General features: G+C 36.1%; 1 protein-coding gene across 2 annotated transcripts in view; it reads left to right on the top strand.

The window, feature by feature from the left end:
* The window catches only part of LOC107874336, a 15566-nt gene extending 3396 nt beyond the window's left edge, over positions 1-12170 (top strand). Inside the window, exons 2-8 of one of the 2 annotated variants that reach the window (XM_047412921.1) lie at positions 2918-3139; positions 4162-4364; positions 4566-5016; positions 5257-5616; positions 5805-5983; positions 6091-9051; positions 9344-12170. In XM_047412921.1, the coding sequence (XP_047268877.1) occupies positions 2938-3139; positions 4162-4364; positions 4566-5016; positions 5257-5616; positions 5805-5983; positions 6091-9051; positions 9344-11941 (6954 nt within the window). In that variant the 5' untranslated portion in view covers positions 2918-2937 and the 3' untranslated portion in view covers positions 11942-12170. The remainder of the gene's footprint in view (positions 1-2917; positions 3140-4161; positions 4365-4565; positions 5017-5256; positions 5617-5804; positions 5984-6090; positions 9052-9343) is intronic. The other variant, XM_016721153.2, reaches the window with a different exon arrangement.
* Positions 12171-14168: the final 1998 nt, after the last annotated feature.

A 14168-nucleotide genomic window follows, 5' to 3' on the forward strand; every position in this document is an offset into this window, starting at 1 on the left:
TAGCAAATTTGATCATAGTTGAGGGGTAATAGATAATTTACTCAAAAAATGTAAGTAGGTAAAGGATTAAATAGGGGTATTAGATAATAAGCGAATAAAACTTTTTATTGTTACACAATGATCGTTCTTTTCTTGCCATTTGTCATTTGAATTCTCAATATGTGTATTTATAATTTAGTTGTTATATATGTTTCAATGATTTTGGTTTAATTTTATGTTTATGTCACCTCTCATTTTCAAGTTAGTTTTGAAAAAAAACATGTGGGTTAGTTGCAATTGTTTTGTGTTATGTGCTTTTAAATTAGTAGTTACATTATTTATGTTTAACAATTAAAAATAAATTAAAGATTTTATATTTAGGACAATAATCGCAAGTGCTAGTAACTGATTAATTTAGAATTTGAGGTTTGTATGAATTAAAGTTACTGAGTTCTGCTGAACTCGTATTATATATTAACGTCTATATCCGTGCGCGCGCCTATCTATATCATGTGTGAAATTTAAGTTACTTTTTTCACGATGCACGTTGCTCACCATTATGCATGTGTGTGTTTTAAAATTATGAATTTAGACGTACTATTTTTTGCTATAATGTGGAAAAACGAGTCAGAAATATATCTAAATTTTGGTGAAATTTGTTGTAACACGCCTCAATTTTGCGGGGGCCTATGACCCCCCTCGATTATTTATTAATAATGTATTTCTATGGCATATATTTGTCCAGTTGGACCACTTCAAACCCTTACGCGCTCATGTGCATGGATTCATGCAGTCGTTCAGCTGGATAAATAGATGCCACAATAATACGGTAATAAATAGTTGAGGCATATTTAAACAAATTTCCATCAAAATTTAGTTATATTTCGAACCTTTTTCCCTATAATGTCAATAAATTTATATACTTTAAATTATGGACCGTGTTGATCGAATTTGGTTCGCACAGACTATGATGACAATAACTTGTTTGACTTTCGAAATCTGAACTATTATACCATATAAATTGGGACGGAGGAAGTAATAAAAATTCCCAAATAATATACTTAGGAAGTGACAAATAGAGGAATATTATGTTGATTCTATTTTTTGAACAATGTCTTGTTGAAAACAGACTTTTGTCTTTGTTTTTTCTTGTTTCCTTTATTTTTTTTAAGGATTTTTTTTATATATTGGCATGTACAACTAGATGAAAATGATTTAAGACCATTGTTTTTCATCAACTAAATGTTATTTCTTTTAGAGATAAGTCTTTATCATCACGGTTAAAACTTATACGCACCCGGTGTATACATCAAGTCAAGACATGCATGACGTGTGTTTGAATTTAAAGTTCATGTTACTTAATTATGATTAATTAACAAGTATTTTACGTAATTTAATCACTTAATCATGATAAAAAATATTCGTTTGGTGTATAAACCGAATGCGTGTAAGTTTTTACCATCAGTACACCCCCCCGAATGCCAAAATTGCTACACACACTTCAACTTCACAGGAGTCCTACTACCCCTGAACTCAATTTTAGCATATTTTTGTAACCCTTTTGTGCTAACGTGATACCTTTATTATATAAAATGAGGCCCAAGTCAAAGATGCCACATTAGCTAAAAAAGGTTGACAAAAGTACTCAAAATATAGTTAGGACCCATGTGAAGTTAGAGTGTGTCGTAGCAAATATGGTCTTAGTTGAGGAAATACTAGATGCTTTACGTTTTTTTTAATCAACATGTTATGTTCTTTTCTTTTTGCCATATGTAGTTCTTAATATAGAAATATTCAGCATATTCTTTATACTAATTAAAAAATGGAACTACTAACAATGCAGGCTTGTATTCTGTCTCATTTTGATCATCAAAATTCAAGATTATATCTTCTTGAATTCTTAGTATATGTAGAGTTGATGTTTTGTGCACTGACGATGTAAATAGCTATATAGCCAGTTAAATTTACAGCGTTAGTATGAAAATCCTTTAAAGGTATTGTCTCATTTCGAATAGTTCAAGTGGTATTTTATTTTTTCCTTCTTAAAATAACAATAATGCAGCAGGCTTGCGTTATTTCTCACTTTGATCTATCAATAAGAAGGTGGCCCAAGCCTAAAGGTAAGTTCTACAGAGTGGCAGTTCGATTGGCTATGTTGTATGGAGCGGAGTGTTGGCCAGTTAAGAACTCCCACATCCAAAAGTTGAAGGTGGCGGAGATGAGGATGTTGCGATAGATGTGTGGCTATACCAGGAAGGATAGGGCGAGGAATGAGATTATTTGAGAGAAGGTGGGAGTGCTTCAGTGGAGGACAAGATGCGAGAAGTGAGGTTACGTTGGTTCGGGCACGTGATGAGGAGGGGCTGTGATGCTCTAGTGCGGAGGTGTGAGACACTGGCTACAGATGGTTTTAGGCGGGGTAGAGGTAGGCCAAAGAAGTATTGGAGGGAGGTGATTAGGCATGATATGGAGCAGTTACAACTTTCGAGGACATGACTCTTGATAAGAAGGTGTGGAGGACGCGGATTAGGGTAGAGGGTTAGGGGGTGGGAGTGCGTCGATAACAGTAGGGGAGCATTTTTTATTTGTGTCTGAAATTTCTTGTTCGTGGTGTTGAGTGATGTCTATGGTTTCGAATAGATAGTTTTTAGTATTAGCTTATGGCTGTAGTATTATCTAGTGGCTAGTGGTGATAGTTTATTTTGCATACTGTACTAGTTTATATGTATTGTTGTTTTGTGTTTGTTATACTGTTATCGATCCTAAGCCGGAGGTCTATCGGAAATAGCCTCTCTACTTCACCTGAGGTAGTGGTATGTTGTTGTTGATCTATGAAAATTCGAAATTTTACATCTTCTTGAATTCCTTTAGTTGTCATTAGAAACTTTGGACTATAATGGAAGTTAAAGTTGGAGGCTGAAATTTTGTTTTATATCAGCAGAAGTCTCGAAAAGTGCAATGGATACTCAAAAATCCATTGAAGATAAATTCTCAGAGATACATCCATGTTTTCCAGTGAACACAAGAATAGCTATAGTTGGAGCAGGTCCAAGTGGAATATCAGCTGCTTATGCACTATGTAATCTTGGCTACAACAATGTGACAATCATCGAGAAACATCGCTCGGTTGGTGGCATGTGTGAATCTGTCGATGTTGACGGTACGTGAAAACATCTTATGTATGAGCTTATGTTATGTGCACGGACAATGTAAAATGAAAACTCTTCAAACTGTCACATATAGAGCTTATGTGAATCTGCTGATGTTGAAGCTATGCGAAAATATCTTATGTATGAGTTTAGATTATGTGCACTGACAATGTAAAATGAAAACTCTCCAAACTGTCACATATAGAGCTTTTGTGAATCTGTTGATGTTCAACGTACGCGAAAATATCTTATGTATGAGTTTATGTTATGTGCACTGACAATGTAAAATGAAAACTCTTCAAACTGTCACATATAGAGTTTATGTGAATCTGTTGATGTCGAAAGTATGCAAAAACATCTTATACAACTTGTATGTTATGTGCTCTGGCAATGTAAAATGAAAATTCTCTGAACTACCAGTATATATAACTTAAAGTTGTCTTATATAGAGTTCACGCGAATTTGTTGATGCTAAAGGTATGCAAAAACGTCTTATATAGAGTTTATGTTCTGTGCGCTGACAGTGTAAAATGAAAATTCTTCAAACTGTCAGTATATATAATTTAAACTCGTCTAATGTTGAGTTTATGTCAATCTGTTGATCTTGAAGGTATGCAAAAACATCTTATATAGAGTTTTATGTGAATCTGTTAATGTTGAAGGTATGCAAAAACGTCTTATATAGAGTTTTATGTGAATCTGATAATGTTGAAGGAATGCAAAAACGACTTATATAGAGTTTTATGCGAATCTGTTAATGTTGCAGGTATGCAAAAACGTCTTGTATAGAGTTTATGTTCTGTACGTTAACATTGTAAATAAGAAAATCAAACTGTCAGTATATATAACTTAAACTTGTCTAATATATAGTTTATGTGAGTCTGTTGATGTTGAAGATATGCAAAAATGTCTTATACAGCGCTTATGTTCTGTGTGTTGACGATATAGAATGAAAATTCTTCAAACGATCAGTATATATATCTTAAACTCGTCTTATATATAGTTAGTTTAACATATTATTTTACGTTAACAGGAAAAATTTATGATCTTGGAGGTCAAGTCCTTGCAGCAAATAGTGCTCCAACAATTTTCCATTTGGCAAAGGAAACAGGAAGTGAACTTGTAGAATTAGACTCTCACAAACTTGCATTAATCGATAGCCAAACAGGGAATTATCAGGACAATAAAGTTGCCGATGATTATGTATCTGTTATATCACTGACATTAGAACTCCAGGTCAGTTTACGTCGTGTAAAATAATTCAGCTTGTTTAAACTACAGTCAAACCTCTCTATAACGGCATCATTTGTCCGGAGATCTTTTGGTTGCTATAGCAAAATACTTTTATCAAGAACATATGATATAACGTGACATAGAAGTTGGCCGTTATGGTGAAATGTTGTTATAGAGAGGTTTGACGTAATATTTTATTTGCAGGACAAAGCAAGGGATTTAGGTAGAATTGGAATTCATGCTGTGAGTGATATTGCTTCTGATATGACACCTGCATTTCTTGAAAGGCGCGGATTCAAGTCGGTTCCAAAATCCGTTGCATACGGCTACACTGCTTCTGGATATGGATTTGTTCAAGACATGCCTTATGCGTATATTCACGAGTTCACTCGAACATCTATGGCTGGGAAAATTCGACGTTTCAAAGATGGATACACGAGCCTGTGGAAGAAAGTCAGTGAATCTTTGCCGATAACTGTCATGTGCCAAACAGAAGTTCTTTCAGTCAGACGTGACAGTACTGGAGTCAAAATTGATGTCAAAAACAGCAGTGGTGATTTCGAAAGTATGGAGTTTGATAAACTCATGTTATCCGGGGCATTTCCTTTTAGGCTTGGGAGAACGTATCGATCACCATCTAGTTCCATTCCAGCAGGTATAATATGTCTATATATCAAGATATGCCGCCTCGTTAATACTTTAGTTTTGACCTGTTTGGCCAAGCTTGGAACTTGGCCAAACGCAAATTGCTGCTCGAATGTTGGAAAAAGTACTTTTCAAATTGATTAGCCAAACATAAACGGCTACTCTTCAAAAGTACTTTTTCGAGAAGCACTTTTCAAAATAAGCAGACAGACTATTAGTTTGATGCTAATGTTAGTTTGATATATAACAGATCCTGAAAATGAAGTGTTGGAATTGAGTGAACTTGAAAAGGAGTTGTTCAGTAAAGTACAGACCATCGACTATTACACGACTGTTCTGAAGATTAAAGGACTAGAACATATGCCAGTTGGATTTTATTACTTTGAGGAATTTATGGATGATCCCGCGACAATAGGAAATCCAGTTGCCATGCAGAGATTCTATTCCGATACGAACATCTTCTTGTTCTGGTCATATGGTAACTCAGCCAACATCGAGGGTTCAACAGTTTTACAGCTCGCGGTTGATGCTGTCAAAAGGATTGGAGGTGAAATTGAAATGGTAGTCCTGCAACGACGATTCAAGTATTTTCCTCATGTAAATAGCCAAGGTATATAAACCTTATTATTAAAATCTTATTTTGCTCGGACACTCCAAAAATGCACTACTCTTGGAGGATCCAATACGCACCTGGTGGAATTTTTGAGTCGTCTGAGCAACATAGCTATAAACATGTCCTTCCTGTTGAAGATTAACTCTAGAAAGGTGTAACTAACTTTCTTTGGAACGCGAACGCAGATATGAAGGACGGTTTCTATGACAAAATAGAAAACCAGCTACAAGGTCAGAAAAACACTTATTATGTAGGTGGATTAATGGCATTTGAGCTTACTGAGAGAAATTCATCCTATTCCATGGCCTTAGTTTCCAAGCACTTTGCAAATACTGATCCACAACCGGAATTTCCTTACGTTAAGGTACCCGAAACAGAAAATGACTTAAATACTGCAGATTAAGTTGCTTTTGAGTAGATTTAAAGTGTGACATGTGAAATAACTCAATTCGAAAATCATTGATTTTGCAGAGACTATTTCCTCTCTTATCTGATCGCTTGGATAAGAATCCGAAAGCTCTGAAAGAATCCCGGCAAGTAGAATTTCCTGAATTGTCTAGCCTTGATGGTTATTTGAAGCACTGGGGTACTCATAACACCACCTGCAAGAAGACTTTGTACAAATGGATTAGTGAAGAAGGAAAAGTAGTCAACGAGAGAACGTATGAAGAACTTAATGCTAATGCTTCTTGTATTGCTGACAAGCTGTTGTCTAGTCGAAAACCAATTATGAAGCAAGGTGACAGAGTTCTCCTAGTTTATGTCCCGGGGCTTGAATTTATCGATGCCTTCTTTGGGTGCTTAAGAGCTGGAGTATTGCCTGTCCCGGTACTTCCGTCAGATCCAATGCAAAGAGGAGGACAAGCACTACTCAAGATTGAAAACATTGCTAAATCGTGCAACGCAGTGGCTATTTTGTCAACTGCTGGTTATCATGTAGCTGTTCGCGCAGGCTCAGTGAAGCATCTGATATCACTGAACCGCAAAAATGGAACAAGCTCCGCTCGGTGGCCTAATCTTCCATGGATACACACAGACTCTTGGGTTAAGAATGCCAAAGAAATGCATTCTGATAGCAATGACCAGTTTGAGCCTCAACCGGACACCGTATGCTTTCTACAATTTACATCAGGGTCAACAGGAGATGCTAAAGGAGTTATGATAACTCATGGTGGCGTAATTCATAATGTGAAGTTAATGCGAAGAATATACAAAAGCACATCAAACACAGTGCTAATAAGCTGGCTTCCTCAGTACCATGATATGGGACTTATCGGTGGCCTTTTCACAGCTCTAGTAAGTGGCGGATCAGCAATTTTATTTTCTCCAATGACATTCATCAGGAACCCTCTTATGTGGCTCGATGCGATGAGCAAGTACAAAGCAACTCACAGTGCTGGACCAAACTTTGCATTTGAGCTCGTTGTCCGGAGGTTAGAGGCTAGCAAAGAGAAGCAATGGAAGTATGATCTTTCATCACTCAAATTTCTAATGATTGCCGCTGAACCAGTAAGGCAGAAAACTCTCAAGAACTTTATTGAGCTCACAAGAACTTTTGGTCTTTCCCAAAGAGTGATGGCTCCTGGCTATGGATTGGCAGAAAATTGTGTGTTTGTAAGCTGTGCTTATGGAGAAGGAAAACCAATCTTGGTGGACTGGCAAGGAAGAGTTGGTTGTGGCTGCGTGAATCAAAATGAGGCGGATGTTGATATCAAAATAGTTGATCCGGAAAGTGGCGAGGAGCACGAGGAATCTGGAAAGGAAGGAGAAATATGGATCAGCAGTCCTAGTGCAGGGATTGGATATTGGGGCAGGGAGGAACTGACTGAGAAAACTTTCAGAAACAAGCTCGGTTCTGGTTCTGAAAAGGTATATACAAGAACTGGAGACCTTGGAAGGATAATTGATGGGAGTTTGTTTATAACTGGAAGAATCAAGGACCTCATTATTGTTGCTGGAAGAAATATTTACCCGTCAGACATAGAAAAGACCGTTGAAAGCTCATCTGAAATCCTCCGCCCGGGCTGTTGTGCTGTTATTGGAGTTCCAGAAGAGACCTTATCTAGCAAAGGAGTGGAAGTACCTGATCACTCTGACCAGGTTGGCTTAGTTGTCATTGCAGAAGTAAGAGATGGTAAACCTATTGGCAAAGATGTCGCGGAGGAAATTAAGGCAAGAGTTGCCGAAGAACATGGTGTCACTTTGGCTTCTATTAAGCTGATCAAGCCAAGAACTATCAGCAAAACAACATCTGGAAAGATAAAGAGATTTGAGTGCTTGAAACAATTCATTGATGGAACACTAGATGTGGTTCCAGATCAAATCTCCTTGAAGCGGAAACTTCTTAGATCTTTTACTACAGGTTCTTGCAAGGAGGGAAATATACCAAGGCCACATTTGAATACAACATCCCTTTCACCAACTCCAAGATTGAATAAAAAGGAAATTATTGAGTTCCTGAAGGGACTCGTGTCGGAGCAAACAGGAATCTCTATCAGCAAGATTACTACTACTGAAAGCTTAGTCTCTTATGGTATTGATTCTATTGGTGTAGTCCGGGCAGCTCAAAAACTATCAGATTTTCTTGGAGTGCAAGTTGGTGCAATAGATATCTTCACAGCAACTTGCATCGAGGACTTGGCAAACTTCACAGAGGATTTGGTTCTAAAATCACGACCTCACGATGCATCAAATCCTTCTTATCTTCCAGATTACTCAGAGGATGGTTCTTGTAATGTGATGGCTGAAGAAGTTTCCCCATCTCATCGATTCGGTATCATGCTATCGCAACTTCTTGCTCTTGTCTATGCTATTTTCATGCTGGTCCTTCCTGCATACTCATCCATATCTGTGTTCAAGAGCCTGATTTTGACAAGCCCTATTCTAATGACTTCATTTCCTTGGGCTTGCTATGCAATTTCCTTGGTGTTTGCACCATTTGCTTGGCTTCTATGCATATCTACCACCTGCATTTGCATCGGTATTCTAGGAAATTCAGTCCTTCAACCAAATTATTCCCTGACCCCCGAAGTGTCCATCTGGTCATTGGATTTCGTTAAGTGGTGGGCGATATACAAGGCACAAGAAATTTCATCTAAAGTTATGGCAGTGCATTTGAGAGGAACAGTTTTTCTGAAATACTGGTTCCAAGTATTCGGAGCAAGGATAGGATCATCGGTTGTACTGGATACAGTCGACATCAGTGATCCAGCACTTGTTTCGATAGGAGATGGAGCTGTTATTGCAGAAGGAGCTTTAATTCAAGGACATGAAGTGAAGAATGGAATCCTGAGTTTTCTTCCAGTTAGAATTGGCAAAAACTGTTTGGTTGGTCCTTACGCTGTCCTCCAGAAAGGAAGTGTTTTGGGAGAAGGGACTGAGATAGCATCATTACAGAAGACAGCAACATCAAAATCAAACAGTATTAAGAAGGTGAGGATTTTGATTTCAAATGTTAAATTTATCTGATTGTCAAGCTTCTTATTACCTTAAATAGTATTCTTAAGGCCCTCAGTTAGATTTTTTTCGCTATTATTAAAAGTTGTGCGAATATATCTCTTAGAATATTACCATCGGGGACAAAGTTAGACTCGAGCTAATGTTTTCTTATATATTTCTCAACCAAACAAACAATATTAGACTGTTGTCTAACGTTTGCAATAACTTACAAAATCTAAGAGAGTGGTTTTAACGTTTTCTCATAGCATTCCTATTGTGATTTCAGGTCATTGAACAGACAAAAGAAGCAGAAGGTGGTGTCAGTCAAGCTATGGGTGACTTGATCGGAATCTACATTGTCGGATTCATAAGCGCTCTCTCAGGAGCTATCCTTTATTTCATGTACATACTGTTAGCTCAAAAGTCTCCATCTCTTCAATACTTCTCCTTGATATGTCTCTCTGGAGCATTCCACTGGTTTCCATTCACTATCATCGCTTACATGGCCATTATTTCAAGTACATCGTCGAGTCCAACAATCTTTGCTATCTCAGTAGCAACTGCTTACTTGGCTCATGGATTGATTCTCAGCTTCCTTACCATCTTTGCGAGCAGTTTTCTCTCGAAAAATCAAGAGAACAAACGTGATACACGAAGGACGTGGCTGAAACATAGAATTAACATTTCCTGTCATCTCAGATTTGCTAAACTCCTTTCCGGAACTGAAGCTTTCTGCATGTACCTGAGGCTCTTGGGTGCAAAAGTTGGAAAACATTGTTCTATCCGAGCCATCAATGCGGTTTCTGATCCGAAATTGATGTCACTAGGTGACGGTGTCCATCTAGGTGACTTCAGCAGGATTGTAACAGGTTTCTATTCCTCGAGTGGATTCACGAGTGGTGTAGTTGAGGTACAAGACAATTCAGTTGTTGGGAGCCAAAGTGTTGTCCTTCCAAGATCACTTATTCAAACAGATGTTATTCTTGGTGCACTTTCAGTTGCTCCGATGAATTCTGTTCTTCGTAGCGGTGGTATTTATGTTGGAAATCAATCCCTGGTCATGATAAAGAACACACATCACGCGATGGATGAAAGGATCGAAGAGATGGATACGAAATACAAGAAGATAGTTGGCAATCTATCTGCGAATTTAGCCGCAACAACTCTCAAGGTGAAAACAAGATACTTTCATCGAATTGGTGTTAGTGGAAAGGGAATGCTCAAAATATATGACAACATCAAAGGATTTCCAGACCATAAAATCTTTCGATCTGGCAAAAACTATCCTGTCATAGTCCGGCACAGCAACAGCTTAAGTGCCGATGATGATGCAAGACTCGATGCTCGTGGTGCTGCATTGAGGATACTGTCTGATACAAATTCAGATGATGAAAAACCAATTCTAGATTTGACATTGAAGACGGGGAAAGCATTCTATGCTCAGACTATCTCTGACTTCGCGACATGGCTTGTTTGTGGCTTAGCAGCAAGAGAGGAGCATGTGAAACGTGTTCCACATGTTCGTGATGCAGTATGGACTTCACTACGTGATTCGAACTCATACACACAGATGCATTATTACTCAAATATATGCAGGCTTTTCAGGTTCACAAATGGACAAGAAATGTATGTGAAGTTCAAGTTGAGGCCTTTTGATGAAACCATTACTGAAGATTCTGGTAAAGTCGAGCCTATCGGAATACTTCCTCCAGAAACAGGTGCAATTCCTAGGAAAGATAACGACACGCGCCCATTACTTTTCCTTGCTGATGATTTCAAGAAAAGGGTAAGTTCACAAGGCGGCGTTCGCTACATTTTCCAACTACAATTCAGGCCTGTCCCTAAGGATGAAGCAACACAAGACATCGCACTTGACTGCACTAGGCCATGGGATGAAGCTGAATTCCCAAATGTTGATGTTGGAGAAATTTTCATAGATCAGAACCTCACAAATGAACAATCAGAGAAGCTGGAATTCAATCCCTTTCTTCGATGCCACGAGGTTGACGTTGTGAAGGCAACATCATCCTCACAAAGTGCATCCATCGATCACGGTCGTTCATTGATCTATGAAATTTGCCAACATTTGAGAAATGGGGAACCACTTCCAGAAGCCTGGAAGAACTTCATAGAACAATCAGATGTGAAAGTTGATCTCTCTGGTTGTCCTATTGCATCAACACAACAAGTGAAACAAGAAACTAGTACTCATCAACAAGTAGCTCTATCAAGAACATGGTATCAAACTTATTGGTCCACTTTTGCTCAGCCACTACTCCAAACATTCTTGCCATACTTTCTTTTGTCATTCTCAATTCATGGCCCTCTAAATTGGCTACTATCTTCAACAACAAATCATCCACTATACTGGTTCTTTCCATTCTTTTGGATATCCTCAGGACTACTAGCAGCATTGGCTTGTGTATTAGCAAAACTATTGTTCACAACAACAAAACAAGATGGAGGAAAATCACTCATATGGAGCAAAAGTCTTTTGATGGAAACACTATGGCAAGCATTTAGGACACTTGTTAGTGACTACTTCATGGACATGACAACAGGTTCATTCTTGTTTGTCATTTGGATGAAACTCATGGGATCAGAAGTTGAACTAAGTCAAGGAGTTTATGTAGATAGCAATGGAGTGTTGTTGAATCCTGAAATGATAGAGATTGAAAGAGGTGGATGCATAGGCAAAGAAGCATTATTATTTGGACACATATATGAAGGTGAAGGTGTAGTAAAATTTGGCAAAGTTAGAATAGGTGAAGGAAGTTTTGTTGGGAGTAGAGCTGTGGCAATGCCTGGTGTAGTAGTAGAAAGTGGCTGTTGTTTAAATTCTCTTTCACTTGCCATGAAAGAAGAAATTGTTAAGTCAAGGTGAAATGGTTGTTGTTGTTGTTGGCTTTGTCATTGAATAAATTACCATCCCTATAGTTTTTGTATGCATGATTTTGAATGAAAAAGAGGTGGAAATGAAGGAAAGTTGTTATGTTTTCCTTTTTACTTGGTTCTTTGTTTTCACATTGAATTTAGTAAATGTGAATGTATACAATATAACAACTTTGGTTCAGTTCCAAACAAGTTGAGATCGGTTATATGAATCGTTACTATTAGTGGCAGAGCTACTTTTGCTTTAAGGGGTTCATTCGAACTCCCTTCGGCGAAAAATTATATTATTTTTACATAGTTAAAAATATTTTTTTGCATATATAGTAGATGTTAAACCCCCTTCGAATAGTTCGCATATTTACTTTTTGAACCCCTCAATGAAAATCTTGACTCCGCCACTAGTAACTATTCATATTGTTTCATTTAAATTTATTTGTGTCCAATAGTATATGTGGATTCACTTTTCTGTAGGTTATATATTCACTTATGCGGCTTTCTTGATTGCCTTTACGTCGGACAAATTTGATTAATTAATGTGAATATAAAGAGACGAGAACTTATTCTCTCAATTAATGTCGGACTTAATATTCCACCACACGCTCGTGACTCAACTGGAGTATGGATTACGGGAGCCTAACACCGACAAACACAACAACATGAATTTATGGACTCGTGACTCTGATACAATGTGACGATCTAAATATTGGACTTAAATCAATTCCGAAATTAGTTTATGAGGATAAGATTGCCAAATTCATACATGAGACTTTAGTCTTATTGAATTTTAGTATATGTAGATATATTCAAACATGACTACTACATTTCAATCCCAAAAAAGTAAAAATTAGGTAAAATCAATAACAACTGATCTAAATATTAAGATCAACAATATCTCAAGAAAGATTATACGAGTTAACTATAATAACAACTGACCTAAATATTAAGATCAATAATATCTCAAGAAAGATTACACGAGTTAACTATAATAACAACTGACCTAAATATTAAGATCAACAATATCTCAAGAAAGATTACACGAGTTAACTATATTATCAATTAAAGAGAATAAATTAATTATCAAAATATGATAAATTTTCAAAGAAAATAATAGTAACTTCAAATAAATAAAGAAAAATAAAATACTTACAAATTCATTGAATGTAGATGCATTTACAAATTCATTGAACTTGGACATATTCACATGTTTCTAAGCTTTCTTTTTTTGTCCTATTTGAGAACATGACAAAAGATAAGTTTTGGTAGTAACCAACATCCATTGTGATTTCTAGGATTGTCAAAGTGGTCTCCTATTTAGTCACGAGTTGGAGCTCTAAAATGGAAAAATACGTATTATAAAATTAAAAATTAATTGTTATATAAGAGTTCGATAATTACTTGTGTGATATTACTCTATATAATAAGAGTGAATGAGGGCTAAAATAGGAGCTTCGGGTTGTTTTTCAAAAATGACAACTAAGCTCTTCAAAGTTTTATTTATTATTATTTAAAGATTTTTTTAGAATTAGTTATATTTATTTAAAATTTATATATAAAAATGTTATACATTATAATAATGAATGTTAAAATATTTAAAAGGCATGATCAAAAATTGATTGCTTCTCAAATTTTTTGCAGTATTACTTAAATTGGGATAACTATTTGAAAATGATACAAAAAATACTATAAATAATAATAATTAACACTATATAATAAGAGTGAATGAGGACTAATATGAGGAGCCTGGGATCGTTTTTCAAAAATGACAACTAAGTTCCTCAAAGTTTTATTTATTATTATTTAAGAATTTTTCTAGAATTAGTTATATTTAATTAAAATTTACGTAAAAAAAATATTATATATTATTATAATGAATGTTAAATATTTAAAAGGCATGATAAAAAATTGATTGCTTCTCAAATTTTTCGCAGTGTTGCTTAAATTGGGATAACTATTTGAAAATGATATAAAAAATACTATAAATAATAATAATTAACAACTTTAAAACTAGAATGAGAGCTTAGGGCCGTTTTTTAAAAATGACAAGTAAGCTCCTCAAAGTTTCATTTATTATTATTTGAGGATTTTTATAAAATTACTTATATTTATTTAAAATTTTTGGAAAAAAAATTATACATTATAATAATTAATGTTAAAATAGTTAAAAAGTATGATAAAAAATTGATTGCTTCACAATTTTTTTGCACTGTTGCTTAAATTGG

This window comes from Capsicum annuum, chromosome 1, assembly GCF_002878395.1.
Source record: "Capsicum annuum cultivar UCD-10X-F1 chromosome 1, UCD10Xv1.1, whole genome shotgun sequence".
Taxonomy (NCBI): domain Eukaryota; kingdom Viridiplantae; phylum Streptophyta; class Magnoliopsida; order Solanales; family Solanaceae; genus Capsicum; species Capsicum annuum.